Here is a 24,319-nt window from a genome sequence, read left to right as displayed (position 1 = left end):
ATTCCAACTGCTCTGTACCTCTGCATTTCAGGGCCACAAAGAAACCCAAGAGGGTAGCAGCTGTGGCCAAGACTGCAGTCAATCCAACTCTTTTTTTGACAAACAGAATCACAAGGAAAAGGATTTACATTTCCACACACCATGCACTTGACCTTCTTTCAAACCTTGCTCACTTTTAGCTCATGATGTGGCCTCAGAAAAGTCCCCTGGCATCTCTGAACCACGGTTTCAGTATCAGGAGAATAATTATTTCTACATACTCTCAAGGGATAATGAGAAGATGAATGCACCAATAATTTTTAAATTGTTTAAGAGGAAAAAATGCCGCGACTAACGATTAATAGAGAAAAGTGAATTGCTGGGTTCACTCCATCTACACCCATCAGGAAGTATCACCTGCTGACCCCCTGGAGCTTTCATGCATCCAGTAACTACCCAAACTGTCACTTCCTCAGACCCAAAGGGAACACACAGGATGCTATGGAAACAAAGACCACACTTAGCCAGACTGTGGGTGGGCAGCTGCCTTAGTCAAGATGGGAGGCACTCTGAGGGAAAAAATTTTTCACCTTCTGATTCAATATCATCTTTTCATTGCTTTCCTTGTTACTACAGTTTTTAAAAATAGAGTAATTTACTAAAGATTTAAAGGTCACGCTTCTAAAAAAAAATCATTATCTTTTGCACAATTGTTTTTAATGGCTTAATTATTGCCGTCTTGCTCTAGAGTTTTATCAGAGTTTAGAGGTTGAAGGAGAGACTTACCTTACCTCTGATTAACTACCCTGAAAGGGGTGGGGGTAGGGTACCCAAATCTGTCCTTGACAGAATTAAAGTGTCCAGGAACACACCTATTTATGAATAAAATTTGGAGTGGAAGCCAGAGCAGAAGTGCATTTAAGTCTCTCCTTAGTTGCAATACATTTTCAAACTTAGCACAATGTAGGAAAACCTACAAACACTTAGAAAAAAAAAAAAAAAAACAGTTCAGAGGTTTCATTACAAGACTAAGGGAAACGAAAATCACATTACATGCACCTTCAAACCATGCAGCACCTGACAAACTACTTTGCAACTTACCTGGTGAGCCTCCTGGAAAAAGCCCCAGGTTTCCCAATGTGAGCCCAAGAACTAACCCAAGGAGGGCTCATTAGAGAAATGCTTTGCATTTGCTCATGGTTCAAAGGGTGCCTATACCCATCTTTTCTCAGAATAAACAAGTCCATTTTTTTTCATGTTCTGTTTTAAAGTTTGAGAGTAGGTAAATATGCACTTTGCCAAAAATAAAACAGGATTATAATGCAACATGTACACAGGGCCCATTAGAAATCAGGATGACCCTTTGGTGGCAACTTGAGGTCCCAGAAATCAGTCCTCTGAATGCCAGAGAAATAGAAGTCACGACTCCCAATACCCCCAAACATAGCTCCCCGTTTGGCACGACCGTGGTCAAGGTCAGTACTTGCCAGAATCCCTAAGGTACCTTTCTGCTACTCTAGAAAGCAATTGTTCTGAGAGAAATTCTGCCGAAGGCCTAAATCCCAAAATCAAAGTCAGAAAAACCTGGAAAGAAGAGGAGCCAAGAGATAGTAGAGGAAGCCTTCTGAGACATAGAAACCCGTCTAGAGCAGGCCCAGGAGAAGCCAGGTTTAAGTAGTGTTTGCCAGAGCAAATATTAATATGTGTCTCTTCTTAACAGATAATTGTACTCAATTCTTTTATAGCAAGATTCCAAGTTGATCATGAGAACCCACACTGAGGACTTCATTACTGAAGTAATCAAAGTCACAGGTGGGTTTGCCTGTAGGCTGGCAGCAGAGCAGAGCCTCCAAGAAGCCCTTTGCTCAGGAAATTCCATCCCTCAAGCAGGGCTTTGCACTTCAATTTCAAGTCCCCCAAATCAAATCTTAAAAGCTGTCTCATCAAGAACTGCAAAATAAATAAGCAGGTCCCATGCTTTTCTAGAACCACCCCCTGACCCACAGACAACATCAAATAACAGGGCTTTTCCTCTTGGATGTGGTTTCTTTTCTTTTCTTTCTTTTTTTTTTTTTAAGAGTATCACACATTAACCCTGTTGTACACTTACCATTTCAAATACTTTGCAAATACATTCCCTTTCTAAATCTAAGGAGTTTCCTAAGAATCTGGGAAGAGCTAAACAAGGCAATTTGAATAATAATGAAGTGACTGAACAATTTAATTACGAAAGGTAGCTCTAGAGACTCCAATAAAATGGTTGAAAGCCTTTTTCTACAAAAAATGTGGCCAATGTGCTCAACTGTGGGACCAATTAGAAACAGAGCAGAAGAGGGAAGCCCACAGGTGCATGCATGAATTTAAACAAATGGGGACTCAGCACAAATTCTACATGCAGACAGGACACTGAGAGAGGACGACTTGAGAAAACTGCTTTCTCATCTGTCAGGCGCAAGGCTGAGTTAAGTTTCTTCTCTTTCTGACTCATAGAAAGTACAGCCTACCATACGTAAAATAACAAAAAGAAGAATATCCTTGGGAGAAAGCCTTTGTGTAAGGAATTTAAAATAAATTCAGTGAATTCTCAATAAAATTTCTTTAAAAAAAACAAGTCACAAAGGTACTTTAATCTCTCACAATTTTTTTATGTGAAACATAAAAAAAGTTATGTCTTTCTCTACAATGCACACAGCTTCACCAAGATATGTTTAACACTCGCATTCTATTTATTTTTTCAAGTGACCTTACAATAGAGGATCTTTATCTTGCTTTTGAGGAAAACAAAAATAGCTTCTCTGGAATCCTAAAAACCTCAGCTTCCTTAGGCTTTAAGAATAAAATGCAAGAAGCCCCCACAGGCTGAACGACTGCTAAATCCCACTTCTTGAACAGGAAATCGAGTTTGCTTCTCGGTAGCAATGTATTTCCCCGCCCCGCGCTCACTCCCGAGCAAACTGACAAGCCCAGGTGGTGACACTGAGCGCAGATAAGGTGTCCTAACAACCGTATCTGCCCGGATCCTGAGAAACCCGCGGCCACTCGGCGGTTCCGGGATCACCTGTGCACGCCTCCCCCACCTCCCCGCGGGTCCCCCCACGCCACAGACCTGGGCAGCCCAGGACCCCTCCCGCGACCACACGAAGCAAGACTGACACCCGCAGCTGCCGACGGCCCTGCCAGTCACACTGCAGCCGGCTGCCTTTTTTAGCCACGATATCTGACCCTGGCTCCAACAGCAGCCCTCAAGGAGAGGTCCCAGGGTGCGCCAGGCGCTTCCTTTTCCTCTCTCCTCCCCAACCCCAACCCCAACCCCTGCGGAGAACTCGGGGTGAGGGAGGGATGTGCCCTGGAAGGGGCCAGAGAGCACGCATTCTTTTTGCATTTCCTCCCTCCATCTCCGCTACTATGGGGCTCCCCTATTTTTCAGCTCTCGGTCGCCCCTCCGGCGCCCTTCCCTACCCCCACACTTCCCCGCAACTCCACTCCATTGGATCCCCTCCAAGTCGGCGGCCCGCGTGCCTGGCCCCGCTGGGGCGGAAAGAGGCCGAGGCGAGGGAAGGGCAAGGGAAGGGGCGCGGGCTGAGGACGCGCGGGGCGGGGAACAGGGGGCTCACCTCCCTCCTCAGCCCCGCTGTCCGGGTCCGCGTCGGAGGAGTCGGGTCTGTCCCCGTAGTCTGCTAGCCCCACCAGTTCATCCTCCTCCTCCTCCTCGTCGTCCTCCGGCTGCGGCTTCCCCAGCACCTGGCTCATAGTGCCCGCGGGCCGGCCGTCCCCGGGGCGGCGGGGGTCCCTGGTGGGGGCCAATCCTCCGCGCCTTCCGCCCGCAACCTATTTCTGAATTTGGGTTTTGTCTGGAGTTTAGTGGGAGACAGCTAAGGCGGGGGCCAGGTCTGTGTCCCGCGGTTCCCAGCACGCCGGGAGCCCCCTCCTCCGCCCCGCCTGCTGGCGGAGGAGTCAACCGGAGCGCGGCAGTTCCTCACCGAGGAGGGGGAGAGAGACTGCGTGACCCGAGTCACCTGACACACTGACACACACACACACACACACCGCACGGGTGCGCACGCTCTCGCCTCGGCGCAAGCACCGCTTGGCGGGGCGCTCAGCCGAGGCCACACACACTCACTCACGAGGAAAGCACCGTGCAGCGCCCCTCACCCGCCCAGACACACGCCCCGAACACGGGGCCCCCAGGACGCGGCGCAGTCTCCCACCGCGGCTGCGCGCCAGGGGCCCCCAGGGGCTGCTGCTGCACGTGCTCTCCGCACAGGCGGGCGAGCTGGGGGGAGGGGGGTTGCACACGCTACAAACCACACACACACACACACACTCACAAGCCAGCGGTGCCCCCACTTGGGGCGGCGTCTCCAGTTTCAATCCAATGCGTTGGTTCCGGTGCCAAACGGGCTGTTCCCATCCGTCACGCTGTGCCCAGGCCTCCACCCCCAAGCAGCGTGCCGAGGACACCCGGTGGATGCTGAAGCGCCCTAGGAAGAGAACTCGGAGAGAAAGGTTCAGCAGAGGCGCAGTCTCCATAGCAGCTGCCTTTTAATGTGCGTTTTGGTTCAAAGTGCTTCCCATCGGGAATACTAAAAAATTAGGCCTACCCAGATGTAAACGTTTCTGAAGAAATGCATGCCTCGCGGCTGACTAGACGGAAAAATAAATCTTCTACAGAGTTTTTGAAATGGTCTCAGGTGTATAACACATTCAGGGGTTATTCATGTGCCACCTCCTCATGTCTCTACACAGACTGTAATCCCACATCTCAAAATAAAATGTTTCAAGATTTTTATGGAGGGGGAGGAGGGTGTCTCAGATAGGAATAGCAGCAATGAGGGGGTGAGTCTAAAACCTGCATTTCTCCTTCACAAGCTTTTCACCACAGGACATACTGTACCCACCCTTTCTGAGTACTGCGAAAAATCACGTGGATGAACTTCCTTCTATCAAGCACAATACAAAATAAACCGGCTGGCTGGCATGGTGATCCAGATTCTACAGGTTCCAGCAGCTCAGCAGGTGGTGTGGGGGAGGAGAAGTGAGGAAGGGAGCTGAGGCTGGAAGCTCTTCTGGTCCAAGGGTGCTGCCTCTGCTGAGCCCAGTCGGTAAGTGGAGGTCCAAGGCTGCTCAGAGCAGTGATCCTGCCCTGGAGAAGCTCTCACTCTAGCAAATCATGACTTATGTCCTGGATTTTTAGTAGTTCTGCATGTTGGAGGTATATAGGCTGTGGCTGCTTCTAAGTGGATAGGTCCTGGGATTTTCCAAATGGAGGTATATAACTTGGTATAACTGTGTCAGTCAAGGTCCTCCTCAGGAAGAAAGAGATGCACAGGCAGAGATGTTTAACTGAAAAGATTTTAAGGGAAGAGACAATTTACAAGAATGTGGGCAGGGTTTAGGGAATCCACACAGTGGGAAGAGATTATTACCTCTAAATTTGTAGGGGTAAAGGAAGGGAGCTGGGGTCCTGAAAAGGGGCTGCAAAGCAGTTGCTGCCAGATCACCTCACTTCAAGAGGGCAGCAGTGGAAAGAAATACCCTGACCTCTCTTTCCTCTCACTCTGTACTCTCCTATAAGTGCCATCTATTGGCCAAACCCAACTGGAAGTCAGCGAGCAAAGTAGCCCTGGAACCCTGTTTATCCTGTTTAGCCTCAGGATAAACAGACTGGGTAGGGAGGGCAGACAGTGGTTCCCAGGATGGGATGGTGGGTAATTAGCATAATCAGTACAAACAGGCTCTATTTACTCTCATCAGGAAGTTACTTAACCTTTCTAAATCTGATTCCTCATCAGTAAAACAGCATTACCCTCCAAGAGTTATTAGGAGAATTATATGACACAAAAAGAGTAAGATAAGTGCTCAATAAATGATGACTATTTCCATCCATTCTGTAAAGTAAGTCGCAAGGAAGAAGGCTCTCCCAAAATGGATTGAAGAATTTTAGGCTATCTCAAAACTAGCCCACCAGCCCAGTCTGAATTAAACTGCAGAGAGCTACGTGTGAGATCATCCCAAACCTTCATATCTCCATGGAAACAACCTAATCCAAAGGTTCCACCTCATCAACGCTAACACGTCTGCCCCCACAATATTGGACCAAAAGATCATGGCTTTTTCTGGGGAACATAATACATCCAAACCGGTATGGGTGTCTCCTTGGGAAAGGCAGAGGATCACCAAACATTTCTTCCCTCCTGGCTTTTCGGTGAGGTGGGTTGTAAATTGTCCTGCTGTAGCTGAGACAGACATTTTGAAGAGGGCCATTGGAAGCTGATGCAGACATTTTGGAGAACACCATTTTGAAACAACCTGGGAACAAGCAGACCCCAGTCACGTGCCTTCCCAGCTAACAGAGGTTTTCTGGATAACAATGGCCTTTCTCTAGTGAAGGCATCCTATTGTTGATGCCTTACCTTGTGTAACTTTGTAACTAAATAAACACTCTTTATAAAACCCAATCCATTTCTGGTATTTTGCATAATGGCAGCATTAGCAAACCGGAACAACACCTTAGGGGGAAATCCTGGCAATAGATGGGAGCATACTCTAAGATATTTGAGAATTAGACCATTATTTGAGATAAGTAAAAGGAACAAATCCCACAAAAATTCAGTTAAAGCCAAGTCCTCAATTTTGTCTTACCCCATATTTGTTAAGAGAATCAAATATAGGTTTACAATATTCTAATTCACTGTCATTTCAGAAATATATAATATTGATAAAGTTTGAGAAATTTGAGAAACAGCATAGAAAAATACTATTTCTCTTTTGTTGTTATTTCACAACTGTCAGCTTTCAAAAGAAAGGGATATGTGGAAAATTATCTTAGAAATAGAAATTCTTCCATTAAAAAAAAATCTTATGTATGGGATTTTTTTTTCCCCAGAATTTAAATATAAATTGAAAAAAACACTAAAAGAACCGTAGAAACCTTTGAGAAACTCAGCGTGGGCTCTGCTCAGTGAGTTAGCTGCTGCCTTGGCCACGCTCTGGCCCAGAGGTCAGGCTGTGTCTGTGGATATCTCCCTGGGAGAGAGTTCTCAAGAATGTGAGGATTGGTCTCTGGGCTACCCATGGTTTTTGCTGTTGCATGTAACCATGGAAAGTTACCTTATACATGATAGATGCTGTAGAAGTGTTTATGGAATGAGTGAAAGAAGTCAAAACGGGTGAGAGGAAGAGTGGAAGATGGAAGTACATGGTGAGGTGTCCATACAGACTTGGCATACTTTTGAGAGAAAATTCAGGAAGAGATAGAGATCAGATTTTCTACTTATGTTAAATCTTGGGAAATGTCATAGTGAGGTAAATATGAACTGTGAGCTATAAATGACCAACCAGGAATGAACTAGCATACAAGAGAGTATAATTCTTACTCTTACTTCTATACCATCATCAGTTCGGGACTGACTAAAGATTTGAAGGGATTATAATACAGTAACTATTAAATGCTTATTTTATTTTTATTAACTCTACCTTCTAGAAAAACATAACTTTTAGACATCTTATAGCATTGTGAAAGATGAGCTTGTTTATCACCCATTAAAATTTAACCAAGTTAACACCTTTCTGTATATATGTTATTTTTACAATAATGGAAATAACTGAAGTTGTGGAACTGTAACCCATAACATTCTTTGAAATTTACTCTCTAACTACTTGTTAAATTGTACTTTGAAAATTATCACTGTTATGTTTATATGTTAAAGTTCACAATTTTAAAAAAATGCATTTAAAAAAAGACTTAGGTAAATCAATAAAAAAAAATTAACCAACTACCATTTACTGAGATTTACCATGAGAGGCACTATACCAAAACAATATATACATCAAGATATTCCTATTAAGTAGGCACTATTATTCTCCCACATAATAGATAACTGAGATTAAACAATTTACTGAAAGTGCCACATGGAGTAGATGGTGGAACTACTTTAGAACTCAGACAGCCTGACATGATTTACCAGAAGAAAAAAAAATTGGAAAATCTCCTAACTAATAAAAGTTAGAAAACTTTTTGTCATAACAAAATATTTTATTGTCATCATTCCTTTTATTAGGAACATAAATAGTAAAGTATTTAGTACCCTTTAAGGTATGTATGGCTATATTGTACTATGTGCTAAGCTAAAATATAAAATCTAAGTGTATTTTTGTTTTAAAATTTTAATTTCAAAGGCCAGAGGTTTGTGTCCATATTTCAGTGAATTATTTTCCTATTACCAATAAGATGTCATGTGACAAAGAGCACAGGAGCCATTTAAAAGAAACCTGTACAATTTAGGCAGAGTAACTGCAGTCCTAAATAGGGCAAGCAATTAAATACAACCTGCATCTTGCATCTGAGGGTATTTTGAGGCAACTGATGTCATTGTGCCTGGGATTCACATGTTAAAATATGTATTTAAAGCTAATAATTCTCTGTTGAAGCACAGAAGGCAAGAGCCTTCTACATGAGCAAGCCGAGCCCATACCACATGGAGCAGAGATGTGGTGTTCCAGCTGATCCCTGCTTAGCCAACCCACAGAATCATGGGCAAATAAAATGGCTGTTAAGATTTGAGGTGGTTTTGTTGCAAGGCAGTAGATAACTGATGCACACGCTCTGGATGCTGTGGGGAAAATGGATTGTAGGGGACTAAGGATGAAAGCAGAAATACAGTTAGGCTGTCACAGTAGTGGTCCAAGAGAGAAACGAGTGAGGATAGTGGAGATGGAGAGAAGTAGATAGAATTTAGGCAAATTTTGGAGATAGAATGGATAGAATTTATTGATGGATTTGATGTGGGTGGTCAGGGAAAGACCTAAGGAAAAACTCCTCCAGGCATTTGGTTTGAGCAACCAAATTTGATTGCTAATACGGTTATCAGGACAAGTAAGATGGAGATAGGAACAGAGTTTGAGGTGTGAAGGAAATCAAGTTCCCTGAATTCCAACATTCTAGTTATTGGGCAGTCGCTCCTAATCCTGCAATTCTGATCATTTCTTGGATGTCTATTATATTATATTTGGAATAAGCAATGAAGTTTTCCAACTGCAAGCCAGGAATGAACTAAAAATGACATTTATAATTATCCTAGAAAAGTCCCAAACTAGTGAGACTGCATTGTTACATACGGACTTTTAAAAATTAACTTTTTGTTCATACGAATTTTAAAGGACAAGTTTCTGATATAAATGGTGTCCATAACATGAGCAGAAAGCTCTTCACAGCAAAGTCAGCAGAACAGAGGTAATAAATGCTCCAGCATGTCTGCAGATCAGGTGGGGCTTGGCAACCCCTGCTTTGGCTGGGAGAGTTATAGCAATTTACATATTCAATGATACAGGAAGGTGGTTTCGCCGAGACAAAAAACTTTATTAAAAATCCACTAGAATGAAATCCAGGAATTGTCATTTGTACAAGTCATTTCATGTTAAATAACAAAAATGATAGACATTGACAATGGGTTACTTACCAACCATTCCCAAACCCCTCCTTCATTGTGGGTTTTGCAAAGTAGGGACTGGAAAAGCCAAATATTCAAACTCCCAGGCTCCCATGTATCTGGCAAGTAGGATGTGAGGAGGTTTCCTACCGTGGGATTTCTAGGAAAGAGATTGCTTCCTGATAAAAGAGGCTGATGACTCAGAGTCCTCTCATTTCCTGCTTTGAACACAGTTGTGTAAGAAGGTGGTATTCAAAAATTGGGGAAAACATCTTGCAACCATGAGATAAAAGGTTTAAAATAAAAAAACCAGCACTCTGGGAATAGAAAAATAGACAGAAATTTGCTACATCCAAATTTGAAAATGGCTACCCCCAAACATCTTACTTCATGAGAAAACTGGAAGTCCATTCCTTAAGCCAATGTTTCCCCATCTTGTCAGGTCATGCACGGCACACATAGAAAATGATGCTATTTGTGTTGCACACTGGGATAAATGGCCACTGAAGGTGGGGTGTTCTGAACCCTGCAGCAGAACATACCCTAACTGACACAGTATATACCCTTTATGAATGGATAGATTGATGGATGGATACATCTGGTAGTGAAACTCAGAACTTATGTCATATGTAGAGGATCCTGTTAAAGGTGTCTCAGAATATTACAGGAGGTAATTGAGGCTCCACAAGAAGAGGAACTTCACTTTTGCTTCTCTCTGCTCTTCTCACTTAATTCTCTCTGCATGAGAACTGGCACTCTGTGCTTCTCCCACAAGATGGCGAGAGATGTGTGCCCCACCCTCCCAGTCCCAGTGATACTGCCCCTGGATCTGGAAACAGAATACCTGGGTTCAAATCCTAGCTCTGCCAGTAACCAGCTATGTGACCTGGATCAATTTCTCTGAACCTCAATTTCTTAATCATTAAATTAGTGATAATATTATATACCTTGTGGTGGTTTGAAGCTGTATGTACCCCAGAAAAACATGTTCTTAAATCTATTCCGTTACTGTGAGTGTAAACCCATTGTAATAGGAAGTTTTGATGAGGCTACTTCAGTTAACGTGTGACCAACCTCATTTAGGATGAGTCTTAATTCTATTACTGGAGTCCTTTATAAACAGAATGAATAGAGAGAGAGAGAGAGAGAGAGAGAGAGAGACAGAGACAGAGACAGAGACAGCCACAGAAGCAAGAAACTGAAATCAACGAAACCTGGAAGAGAAGGGAAAGACCAGGAGATGCTGCCATGTGCCTTGCCATATAGAGCCAAGGGTTGCCATTAGCCAGTTTTCAGGAAGAAAGCATTGCCTTGATGGTACCCTGATTTGGACATTTTCATGGCCTCAAAACTGTAAGCTGATATATTCCCATTGTTTAAGTCAACCCGTTTCATGATATTTGCTAGAGCAGCCTAGGAAATGAAAGCATACCTCAATAGGATTGTGGGAAGAATTAAATCCATTAAGGTATGTATAAGCATTTAAAACAGTAAACACTATAAAGTGTTAGCTGTTATTTTTGATTCCCAAAAGATTCGATTGATTGAGTGGTCCACTCCTAGTCTAATTCTCCTATCACACTTTACATAGCACCATGTGCTACTTCTCCAGAGTATTTAGCTCAGCTATAACTTAATATTTGATTGAGAACTGTATTCACCACTAGACTCCCTCATGGCTAGGACCATCTGCTTTTGCTCACTGATCTATCCCAAGTGGTTAGTATAGTGGTCAGAATCTCCATAAAGTACAATTCCAGGGCACACCACTCATGTTCTATTCTAGTGCAGCATGGTAGTTTGATGGTGATCAATGTTCAATAAATATATGTTGACAGAATTAACGGTCTGTTGCACGACGGCTGGGGGCAAATTCTGTGGTATAAACAGTCTTCTGAGGTCTACTAGGCTTATAGGTTGGAGGCAGTTCTTAAAGAAGTGTTGTAAGCTTGACAGAAACCTCCAAATACATCCACCATGTGCCTCATTTGTCAGTCACAGGGAATACAAAGTTAAACAAACGTCAGGCAGACATTGATCATGGCACAACCCCACCCCACCCTGCACACACTTTATCTTTAGTTTGAAAAGTTTGAATGTTGTTGGGTATCAATATACTCAGGAAAGAAACCCCAAGACCCCATGGCTGAATCATGATCAGTCTAAGCTAGGAATGGTACTCAACACCCACTCCCACACACACTTTTTGACCCAGTTGTGGCCAATGAGATGTAAGAAAAATATATTTAAAGGACAACTGAGATTAATTTTTTCCCTGACTAAGAGAAATCAGTGAGAAGATCTGCCTCTTTTTCCTGCCTAGATGTCAAGCCAAAGACAAAAGCCAATACATTAGAATGGCACAGTAGTATGATAGAAAGATCCTAGGTCCAGATATTTTTAGTATGTAAGTTATTACATGTCTTTATTGTTTAAGCCATTCACACCAGGCACACTGTTTTTCTTTTTTTTTTTTTTTTTTTTGCAGCCAAAGACATTCTGATAAACATGGTCCCTTTACCTTGGGAACTGAAAGTGAGTGGGGTAACAGATCAGAAAATCATTAGTTTAATATCAGGAACAAAATTTAAAACTTACATGCGGTGTGGTCGTTTGGAGCTATGTACCCCAGAAAAACATGTTCTTAAATATAATCTATTACTATGGGTGTGAACCCATTGTAATTAGTACATTCTGATGAGGCTACTTCAGTTAAGGTACAGCCCAACTCAATCAGGATGGGTCTTAATCCTATTACTGGAGTCCTTTATAAGAAGAATGAAATCCAGACAGATAGAGAGAAAGTCACAGAGGCAGCAGCCAGGAGCTGAACGTCAATGGAACTAGGAAGAGAAGGGGGAGGCCAGGAGACACTGCCACATGCATTGCCTTGTGATGGTGATGCCTAGGACCAAGGATCACTGGCAGCTGGCCCCAGAATGCTAGTCTTCAGGAAGAAAGCACCATACTGATGATGCCTTGATTTGAACTTCTAGCCTCAAAACCATGAGCCAATAAATTTCCATTGTTTAATCCAACCCATTGCATGGTATTTACTTTAGCAACGATGAAACTAAAACATGCATTAAAGGACATTATCAAGGAAATGGAAGACAACCTACAGAATGGGAGAAAATATTTGGAAACCATTTATTTATTTATCTGATAAGGGTGTAATATCCAGAATATATAAAGAAAAACTACAACTCAACAACAAAAAGACAAAAAACCCAATTAAAAAATGGGCAAAGGACTTGGATAGCCGTTTCTCCAAAGAAGATGTACAAATCACCAAAAAGCACCTGGAAAGATGCTCAACATCATTAGCCAATAGGGAAATGCAAATCAAAACCAGAGTGAGATACCACTTCACACACAGGACAATGGCTATTATTAAAAAAAAAAAGATAATAACAAGTGTTGGTGAGGATGTGGAGAAATTGGAACCCTCATGCATTGCTTGTGGGAATGTAGCTGCTGTGGAAAACAGTTTGGTCATTCTTCAAAAAGGTAATCACAGAATTACTGGCAATTTCACTCTTAGGTATATACCCCAAAAAACTGAAAGCAGGGACTCAGATACTTGTGCACTGATCTTCATAGCAGATTCACCATGGCCAAAACATGGAAGCAACCCAAGTTTCCATCAACAGGTGAATGGATAAACAAAATGTGGCATATATATACGATGGAAAATTATTCAGCCATAAAAAGGAATGAAATTCTAATACATGCTACAACATCGATGAACTTTAAAAACATCATGCTAAGTGAAATAAGCCAGACATAAAAGACAAATATTGTATGATTCCACTTATATCTCAATTAAGCAAATTCATAGAGACAGTAAGTAGATTACAGGTTACCAGGAGTTTGAGGAAAGAATGGAAGTTATTGCTTAATATATAGAGTTTCTATTTAGGGTGATAAAAAAATTTTGGTAATGGATGTTGGTAATGGTAGCACAACATTATAACTGTAATTAATGTCACTGAATCATATACTTAAAATGGTTAAAATAGCTAATTTTATGTGATATATATATATCTCCCCATAATTTAAAAAATGTGGTGCAAAAATCAGAAACAGAGAAGGATGCCCACTATCACCACTCCTATTCCACAGGGCATGGAGATCCTTGCCTGCACAGTAAGACAGGTGTTTTACTTTGCTAAAGCTGATGAAATGCAATATACCAGAAATGCGCTGGCTTTCACAATGGGGATTTATTAACTTACATTTTACAATCCCGAGACTGTGAAAATGTCCAAAGCAAGGCATCAACATGACGGTATCTGGACTCTGAAGACAGGCTGCCGGCATCCTCAGCTCGCCTGTCACATGAGAAGGCACGTGGTGGGTCTGCTGTCTCTCCCTTCTCTCCTGGGTTTCATTGTTTCCAGCTTCTGGCTTTGTGACTTCCCCTCTGAGCTTCTGCATGTTTCTCTTTTATAGCTTCTGTGTGTCCTTCTCTCTAAGCTTCTCTGGATTTTTTTTTTCTCTGAGCTTCTCTGGGGCTTTTATCTGTGTGTTCTCTGTCTTTTATCTTCTTATAAAGGACCCAGTAAGAGGATTAAGACACACCTGGGGCATGCCTCAACTGAAATAACCTATCAAGAGGTCCCACCCACAATAGGTCTACATTCACAGGAATGGATTAGCTTTAAGAACATGCTTTTCTGGGGGGTACATACAGCTTCAAACCTTCACAACAGGAAAAAGAAATAAAAATGACTGTGATACCAAAAGCATGAGCCATAAAAAACATCAATAAATTGGACTTATCAAAAGATACATTTAAGATGACGAAAAGACAAACTATAGACTGGGAGAAAATATCCACTAACCAGTAGCCGACAAAGGATTCATATCTAGAATGTGTAGAGAATTCTCAAAAATCAACAGTAAAAGCAAACAAACAATCCAATTAGGTAGTTTCACTGAATTTCACCGAAGAGGAAATATGCATGACAAATAAGCACATGAAAAAAATGTTCAACACCTCTAGCCAATAGGGCCAAAATTAAGCCAAATAAAGATCACAATGGGGTATCACTACGTCCCTAATAGAACAGCTAAATTAAACAATTGTGGGAGGATGTGGAGAAACTGGATCTCTCATATACTTCTAATAGGAATGTGAACTGTATAGACACTCTAGAAAAGTGTTGGCAGTTTCTCAAAAAAACTAAATATGCAACTAACATAAAACCCAGCAGCCATACTCCTGGGAATATGTCCCAGAAAATGAAAAGTTTTATGTTCATAAAAGAACCTGCACATGCATGTACATGACAGCTTTATTCATAATAGCCCCAAACTAGAAACAACTCAGATGTCCTTCACTAGGTGAATGACTAAATAAACTGTGGTACATCCATACCATGAAATACTTCACAGCAATTAAAGGAATGAACTATTGGTACAGACAACAATTTGGATGGATCTCAAGGACACTATACTGAATAAAAAAAGGTCAAAAGGGTAATCTCAAAATGGAATCTCATACTAGATGACTCCATTTATACAACATTCTTGAAATGATAAAATTATAGAGATGAAGATTAGGTTGTCACAGTCAGGGATGATGAGAGGCAGGAGCAGGTATAGATATAAAGGGTAGCAGAGAGAGCTCTTTGTGGTGGTGTAAAAGTTCTATACCTTGACGGTGGTGGTGGTTACACCAAGCTATACATGTGAAATAATTACACAGAGCTACAAACACAGTTTGTAACAATAACAATTTTCTGGTTTTGATATTGTACTCTAGTTATATAAGATGTAATCCTTGGGGAAAACTAAGTGAAAGGGAGACAGGACCTCTATATGCTATTTTTGCAACTTCCTGTGAATTTAATTATCTTAAAATAAAAGTTAGAAAAAGGTAAGGATTGAAAAGGAAGAAATAAAACTCTCATTACTTGCAGATGAAATGTTCAGCTTTCCTAGAAAACTCAAGAATCTACAGACAATTTATTAAATTAATTACAGAATTCAACAAGGTTGCTGAATAGTTCAATTAACAAAGATTTTTGCATTTCTTTATACTGGCAGCAACAAAATGGGTACAAAAAGCAACTTTAGGGAAGATATAATTTTTAATAGTAACAATATAAGATAACTAAAAATAAATCTCAGCAAACAGAGGAAATTAGTAAACTCATTGAAGTCATTAAAGAATATCCAAATAAGAGGACAGACATGTCAGGGGTATTCATGGACAGGAAGACTTAATATCATAAAGTTATCAATTATCCCCAAATTGCACAGGCAGCAAACGATTTATTTTTGTTCCCATTACAAGAGAACTGCAGACTCTGTGTCTATGCAGAGCTCTCTTTGGCTCTACGTGCATTCTCATTCTGGGGTCTAGGCTGAAGGAACAGCCATTCTCCGGGCATGATATTCTCATGGCACAGAGCAGAAGCTAAAGGGGTTAGGCGTGGGGGTGGAGGAGGCAGCACTAAACCACATAACATATTTAAAGCTCCTGCTCCAGTGTGGAGTCTGTTACATCCCCTCACATTCCACTGGCCAAAGCCTAAAATTAATGGGACAGGGAAAGCTGCACTACCTATAGATGAGAAGGAAACAAATTATTGTAAATGAATAATGCAATTCACCATATAAGCTCAGAGCAATTGCAATCAAAATCCTAAATTTTTTGTGGAGACTGACAAGCTAATTCTAAAATATCTATGGATGAGCAGAGGGTTAAGAAATACTCAAGATCCTTATGAAGATGAAGAAGTAAATAAGAACTAAGACTTGCATGACCAGAAATCAAGATTTACTATAAAGCCACAGATATTCAGGCAATATAGTACTGGCACCGAGCTAGGCAAATGGAATAAAATAGAAGACCTAAAACAGACTCATATGTTCATGGAAACCCATTATTAGATATCTCTAGCAATACATCTGAGAATAGAAATAAATTCCAGGTGGGATGTGTACTTAAACATGGAAGGCAAAATTTTAAAACTTCTAGAAGAAAATATTGGAGAATATTTGTATGTTCTTGGGGTCAGGAAGTATTTCTCAAAACACATGGAACAGGGCCAAATACATGACCATTTAACAGAAGAGAAAACAAGAATAGTTATAAAACATTTAAAAAGATCCTTAACTGTATTAGTTATTGGGGAAATATATATTGCAACTATAATGAGACATGGTTTCACACCCACAAATCAGCAAAAATTTAAAAAGCTGTTAGCAAAGATGTGAAGCAACAGGAACCTTCATACACTGCTGGTGGAAGTGAAAATTGGTACAACCAGTTTCGCAAATAATTTGGCATTACCTAGTAAATTAGAACACATATATCTTAAGATCTAGAAATTCCAGTTCTAGAAATATATCCTTAAAAAACCATTCTTGCACACATGTATCAGGAAAAATATTCAAGAATGTTCATAGCAACATTGTAACAGCAAAAAACTGGAGCAAATTCAATGTCCAACTGGATAAATTGTGGTATATTCTTACAATGAAATACTATACAGCAGAGTAATTGAATAGCAGAATCTCAGAAAACAATGCTGAGAGAAACAAACAAGATGTGCAGGAATCACGCAGGATGATTTCATTTACAAAAAGTTCTGAAACAAGGTAATACTGAACTATGTAGCATTTAGGTGACATATATATGTGATAAGGGAATTATTAACACAAAATTCAGGATGTTGGTTTCCTCTTGAAGAGAAGGAGAATACGATCATAGAGGGGCACATGGAAAGCTCTGACTTAGTGGAAACCTTTCCAAAAGTAGGTGCAGTGGAGAGGTGGGGATAGAATGGGTGGGCTGAAGGATGAATTGAAACTAATGACATGAAAAATAGCTACTGCAGTCAATTCATTAAAGCAATATTGCTGGGATTATGGGCAGATTATATTCTCATAGCAGTGAAAATTATCATTTGCAGAATAAACTTCTTTCCCATGAAGCAGAGGAGTGGGTTATGGGGTAAATATATGAGACTGGCTGTGGTTGAGTTGAAGAGGGACAAGAATGAAGCAGTGATTGGGCACCATCCTCACAGACAGGGAGATTAAGGAGTCTTTTCATTTGCTGCCTAAAGACTATGTGCCCACTCAGAGATCAGCAGGCAAGATCTCTAAGCAGCTCACCCACCACCTGCCTTTGGCTCTCACTAGGCTCTCCTATCAGGAATTCCCATTAATCAAGTTCCTGAACAACCACAGACCAGCCAGCTCACAGGAGCACTCACACGTCTTGCAGGCTGGCTTGGGCTTTCTGCTTCTTTCAGCAGAATTAATGTATGAATGAATGCTCTGACTGTCCACAAATATAACTTAAAACCCCACCTCACTGTGCTTTGTAGCGATGTTTTAAAAGCCTCAGAGGAATGGAACACTTGGCATCTTTGGAAGTTTCTTCAAGAGACTAGCTAGGAAAACTTAATCTGGAAAAGCATAAGAGGAATGACTGCACTGAAAGGTCACGTGTACATACCTTGACTTTGGGGGCTCATATGGAGCCCAGTGGTGACTAGTCTGGAGAGAAATCTGGAGCTACTAATGGGCCAGGAAGAGGCTGTGGACCTAACAGCTCCAGGTCGGGGTGGCAGGGATAGGGAGCCAACTTGAAGAAGGTCAAAGGAAACTCACAAATGAAGTTTCAGACCAAGCAAAACTGCAGCTATGACTATGGGGTTGGGGACATTCCTCAAAGAAGTAGAGGAAAATCAAGCACTTACCCTCCCTTGGTGTGGGCAGGGGTTGAGGGTTGATTGGATTTCTCCTGCCTGGAATAATGGTCCTGAAGGAGAGAGGGGGACAAATATCGGGGGGGGGGGGGGGGAAGGATCGTCATGTTTCTTTTCCCTTCGAAATCAGGCTTACTTCAGAGGGGATGGGAAAACCAGATTCAGAATGAGCTTATCCAAGCCTCAGGAAGACTACAATTTCATTCTGGGATTCCCCTCCCTCTTCATCTCTCTGCCCCTTGAGAGTAGGTAGATACCTGTCATTCTTTTCACAGGGTTGAATGAGGTTTCATTCATTCACCAATAATTATATCGAGGGCTTACTATGTGAAAGAAAATAGACAAAAACAGACTGAGATAATGGTATGTAAAGTGTGATAAGAATATGGTGATAAGGAAGGCTCTAAGCTTTTGCCCAGTCTATATGGGAAGGTTCCTGACTGGTTACTTGCAGACCAGCTGTCTGTAATAAAAGTCTCCCTTACCTCTCTCCAGCTGCCCTAATTAATTCTGGATCATTCGATCTTATTGTTGTTCGGCTTCCACTAAGCGGTCCAATTAAGTGAATACGGTTGAAGATTGGAGGTTTCTCCTCCCAGCTCTTCTGTCCCTCCAGTAAACCTCCTGGCACCCTTGCCAGGATAATCTCACCCCATTATAGGTCCCTTTCCTTCTACTCCTGGGAAGGAGGCTGCTTGACGCCGGAGAGGCAGCAGCCCCAGGTCGGAGCCGGCTGCCCACCTGAGACAACCCCAGGGCCTTGCGGGCCCCACCTCCCAGCCCGGCCGGGCCTGGGTTGGTGCGGCGACGTGTCCCCGCCGCCATGCCCCTGGTCAACCGCTGCGGGGCGCTGCGGCCCCACTTTAGAAGCCGCAGGTGGGGCGGGGCGGAGCGCCTGGCGGAGGGCCCTGCGGGCTGCCGCGCGTAACGGGCTCAGCCACAGGTAACTGCGGGAACGGCGAGCGCGGCCAGGTGAGCTGGCGGCGGGAGGCGGCGGCGCGGGGCAGCGCCGAGGCCCAGGGGCCGCCGGAGCCAGCCGGAACCCGCCCCCTTCGTCTCCCCCTGGCCCCCGCCCTGTTGCCAGCATCGGTCCCTGCGGCGCGGACGCCCGGGTCGGGAGAGAAAGGTAGGGTGAGACCTCGCCGGGTCCCTTTGACCTCCCCCGCCCCGCTCGCCCGCTTAATCCGAGGGTTGGCTCCCCGCACCTCCCGGGGCGCCTCTGATCCCGGGAGGGAGATGTCGGGAGTAGGGGGTGCTGTTCCCTCGGCTCCCCCAGACCGCTGTCTGGTTGGGGAGAGGATCCAGACTGAGCGCGTTGCCCCCTTTCTTGCGGCCGCCGGGAAATCCTGGAGCACCTCCTTTTCCCCTTTGCCTCCCTAGAATATGGAACATTGAGCGGGGTGGGGTGGGGGTTAGAGAACTTTCTCGTCTTTGCTCGTACCCCTCTCCTTTGACGCGTGAGCTCAAAGAGTTTGAAGAAAGTCGGGGTGGGGGCGGGGGTCACCAGGCATCTGTCCCCACTGCGGCGGCGGGCGGTCTTCCGGTGTGAAGGAGGGGTCCGCTCCTGCCGCCTTGCGCTCCGGGTCTTCCGGGGGCTCGTAGGCCGGGCTCAGAGTGACTTGACTCGACGCGCCGGCAGCCTGGCCCCACCCCACACCCCCGCCCTGGGGACTGCGAGGGGTGCAGGGCGGGTGGGAGGCGCTGTTCTCGCGCCCCCGGGAGATTGTTGAGACCCTGCGGGGGAACCCCAGCTCTGCTCTGGTTGGAATTAAGCTCTGTAACGAGTTGATAATGGCATCTCCTGGAGTCGAGGGAGCGAGCGCGTTGTCTGATTTGGATTCAGAAGTCAGCCGAGGGACACTTGTCTTGGGGGTTTAATAGATTGGGGGAGGGGAAGTAGAGCATTATTTGAGACTTAAGAGGGACTTGAATTTCGTAAAGCTAGCCAGGAATGCTTTCCCTGTAGCATAGTGAAATGGTTCAAGTGGTGGTGATGAGACCGGCTTCGTGGTCATGGGATTGATTCTTGAGACTGCCGCTTGTTAGGTGCGCGACTTTGGAAAAACTACCTCTTTAAACCTAAGCTTTTGATAACTGTGAACTTCATAGCATTGTGGAAGTTAAATGAAATGATGCAAGTAAAATGCATGGCATAGTGCTCGTGAGTGTCTGGCATTTTTTGTGAAACTATGGAATGATGATATTCATGTTTCAGTATTCTCTGTTAGACCAATGTAACTGGAAAGAATTCAGACAATGAAAACAAACACATCTGGGTTCAAGATGGGCCTGTGGTGGAGTGACCGACTCTGAGCAGCTGTTCCCATCCTTAAAATAGCAGTAGCAAGGATGGTGGTTGTTCTTGCCTGCAGTAGGTGGGGCCTGTATATGCTTAACTTCCTTGTGTCACCCCTACCAGATGTTTAACACGTGGTAAACAAAGACTTTTTTAAAAATTAGGAATATAAATTAAAATTGGAAGGTTTTCTGTCCCCTAAATTGTAAGTGTGGAGGGGAGGGTGGAACAGGGATGAAGAGTTGCCAAAGGGATGAGAAAACAACTAGTTACAAGATGTCCGGAGGTATAAACCCAGGGCAGTAAAGAAATGTTAATTTAACTCCTTATTTGTTGGTGGTGGTACCAAAAAGTGACTTCAGCCTTCCATTAACGTCTCCAAAGCCCCTCCATATAAATGTATACTGCAAGTAAAAGCAGAGTGGTGGTGATCCAATGCAGCTTAGTGACAAGGCACACACCAACTCCCAAGGCTCTCCCATATAGAAATTCTGACACCTTCACTGTGAACTATATCATATGTGCAGACAAGTATAAAATGCCTCTGTACAATTTAAAGAATAAGAACGCAACCCAATAAGAGCACACCCAAGTATACAGCATCCAGCAGAAGGATTAGAGTATTACTAGGACCTTGGAGCACCCATGTACCCCTCCCCAAAGCATTCCAGTCACTTCTCCCCTTTCCCCCAGGGAACCACTCCTCAGGATTTCATGCTATTTTTTTCCCTTGCTTTTCACTCATAATATCTTATATGAAAAACTCGGTGGAAAAGAAGTTTCCAAGTAAGCATTAACTTGGAGCATTCTTATTGAACTTTAAAGCAGTATATTGAGAGTAAGATAGAAATCACATAAAGCACAAAGTCTCAAAGTACTGAGGTTGCATAGTCTCTCTTCAGAGTTTTCCTGGCACAAGCTTGGTGGGTGTGTTCTGACTGTGCAGAGAAGGCCCATTCTCTCTCAGTGTAGCTTGGAGGCTATAATTTTAAAAGCTTTGCTTGAGTCTTTAAGAACTGGAAACAGTAATTTGCGTGCATGTGTTTTAGAAGTTTTTTCTTTAAAGACAAATTATCCAGGGGACATTGCATGGGATTTGAAGGATTAAGCAGACTGGGTGACTTTAAAACTTGTTTTAACTCAAATTCTTCTTTTCCTGGTTATTAAATTTGTGTTACAGTCTTTGTTTTATTTCTTCCGGTTCACACAGCTCTCCTCAGTGAATCTTGCACAACTCTTATCACTTCATGATTTAAGGCAGAGGTACCCAAACTTACTTGGTTTACAGCATCTTTAGTGTTTCAGTGATTTTTTTCACAGTGCTTTTAGGTTTATTAAGTAGTTAGTAGAAGTTATGTCCAAGCAACTTAGAAAGTATTTATGTCCTGTCAATTTAGGAGTCTTTTGAAAAAGTAATGCACATAAATTGAGAGAAAAAAGTAATATTTCTATATCATTCTAAACCACAATTACTTACTAATGAGGTATGTGTGCCTGTGGGCACTGTATAATTTCTCAAGTCTTCGAGTCACATTTTACACAGGTGGTATCATTTCCTGTTCCACAGTGATTCTCCCTCAGCACTTGCTTTTCATCACAGCAACCACTGAAAACCCAGCTTTGCAAAGATGTCAAGTTATTAACGGGAATGTAATGTGACCTGATGTTTTTTTTTTGTTTTTTTGTTTTTTTTTTTTCAAATAACTTTTTTTATCATCATTTTATTGAGATATATTCACATACCACACAGTCATACAAAACAAATCGTACTTTCGATTGTTTACAGTACCATTACATAGTTGTACATTCATCACCTAAATCAATCCCTGACACCTTCATTAGCACACACACAAAAATAACAAGAATGATAATTAGAGTGAAAAAGAGCAATTGAAGTAAAAAAGAACACTGGGTACCTTTGTCTGTTTGTTTCCTTCCCCTATTTTTCTACTCATCCATCCATAAACTAGACAAAGTGGAGTGTGGTCCTTATGGCTTTCCCAATCCCCTTGTCACCCCTCATAAGCTACATTTTTATACAACTGTCTTCGAGATTCATGGGTTCTGGGTTGTAGTTTGATAGTTTCAGGTATCCACCACCAGCTACCCCAATTCTTTAGAACCCAAAAAGGGTTGTCTAAAGTGTGCGTAAGAGTGCCCACCAGAGTGACCTCTCGGCTCGTTTTGGAATCTCTCTGCCACTGAAGCTTATTTCATTTCCTTTCACATCCCCCTTTTGGTCAAGAAGATGTTCTCTGTCCCACGATGCCGGGTCTACATTCCTCCCCGGGAGTCATATTCCACGTTGCCAGGGAGATTCACTCCCCTGGGTGTCTGATCCCGCGTAGGGGGGAGGGCAGTGATTTCACCTTTCAAGTTGGCTTAGCCAGAGAGAGAGGGCCACATCTGAGCAACAAAGAGGCATTCAGGAGGAGACTCTTAGGCACAAATATAGGGAGGCCTAGCCTCTCCTTTGCAGCAACCGTCTTCCCAAGGGTAAAACTTATGGTAGAGGGCTCAACCCATCAAACCACCAGTCCCCTATGTCTGTTGTGACCTGATGTTGAATCCTCCAGCTAGAAGATTTGGCAGTGTCCAACATGTTGAGTACGTCATGTTTCTCTCAAAAATGTAAAATATCCTAAGGTGCCCCCTGTGAATTTGCTGCATACTCCAGGGTGCTTTGGTCCACAGTCAGGGACCTGTGGGTCTGGGGTAAAACCCCCTTCTAGAGAAATCCTGGTTCCTAAGGGGTGTGCCTGAAACAGCCTTACTTTCCAGGTCAAGCTTCTTTGTGGAGTAGTCTCAGTCTTGATTTTCTCATCTATAGAAAATGGGGGGTTAATGCCCACCTTCCAGGGTCATTAAGAAGATTAAACCAGATAATGTACATAAAAGCATCTCTCAAGGGCCTGACGTAATAGATTCTCATGAGATAACGGTTGCTTTAAGAGTATTAAATAATACTAAATATATGTACAGTAATAGTGATGTATCATTGCCCCACATAAGAACAACCAGTGCTTAAAATCTCAATCTTAGCAAATAATTTATGTGGTGATTGGATTACATTATAAAATGATTTGTCATTTCTCAGAGATGAATTCTGGTGTATATCGTGACACTTTCGATTTTTCCAGCCATCCTTGGAATGCTCACTTTCATTTGCCAACGGTGCCCTGGTTTGGGAGAAGGTCATTAAATGATCTTTTCAGGCCCCAAAACATTTGGGACATAGTCTTAGTTTGCTAGGGCTGCTGTCATAAAGTACCACAAACCAGGTGGCTTAAAACAATAGAAATTTATTTTACAGTTCTGGAGGCTAGAAGTCTGAAATCAAGGTGTCGGCAGGCTTGTTCCCGCTAATATCTCTAGGGAAGAATCTGTTCTGTGCCTCCATCCTGGCTTCTGGCGGTCACTGGTAATCCTTGATGTTCCTTGGCCTGTGGCAACATAACTATCTCTGCCACTGTCCTATGACTGTCTTCTTTGTCTGTGTCCAGATTTCTTCCTTTCATAAGGGTGCCAGTCGTATTGGATTGAGGACCCACCCTACACCAATCTGAGATCATACTCTAGTCATACTTTATGACCATACAGGATGGTTTGACAGTGTGACCTGCCTAGTTACATCTGTAGCAGCCCTCTTTCCAAATAAGGTCCCATTCTGAGGTCCTGGGGATTAGAACTTCAGCATATCTTTTTGAGGGACATAATTCAATCCATAACATGCATATATTTACAGTACCTAGAGACAGATAATCTTTTCCTATGAAACCTTTATTAAATCTCAGAAACACCTAAGGATGTCTTATCTGTGTCAGTATGTGATCCTTATTAAGCCTCCAAGGAAAGGTTAATGATGTCATGGATGGCTGTAA

General features: G+C 42.8%; 2 protein-coding genes across 6 annotated transcripts in view; one reads left to right on the top strand and one right to left on the bottom strand.

Moving 5' to 3' along the window:
- Positions 1–4,244, bottom strand: part of RRAGD (Ras related GTP binding D) — a 51,777-nt gene extending 47,533 nt beyond the window's left edge. The window contains exon 1 of the mRNA XM_037843946.1: positions 3,594–4,244. Coding sequence (XP_037699874.1) covers positions 3,594–3,729 — 136 coding nt within the window. The 5' untranslated portion in view covers positions 3,730–4,244. The remainder of the gene's footprint in view (positions 1–3,593) is intronic.
- A 14,914-nt stretch (positions 4,245–19,158) lies between these two features.
- Positions 19,159–24,319, top strand: part of ANKRD6 (ankyrin repeat domain 6) — a 232,501-nt gene continuing 227,340 nt past the window's right edge. For all 5 annotated transcript variants that reach the window (XM_037843501.1, XM_037843498.1, XM_037843499.1 and 2 more), the window contains exon 1: positions 19,159–19,268. The gene's annotated coding sequence lies outside the window, so the exon portion shown is untranslated. The remainder of the gene's footprint in view (positions 19,269–24,319) is intronic.

The sequence above is a fragment of the Choloepus didactylus genome, chromosome 7 (genome assembly GCF_015220235.1).
Source record: "Choloepus didactylus isolate mChoDid1 chromosome 7, mChoDid1.pri, whole genome shotgun sequence".
In the NCBI taxonomy this organism is placed as follows: domain Eukaryota; kingdom Metazoa; phylum Chordata; class Mammalia; order Pilosa; family Megalonychidae; genus Choloepus; species Choloepus didactylus.
Note: the sequence above shows the minus strand (reverse complement) of the source record. Positions and strands in the feature narration are given on the sequence as shown.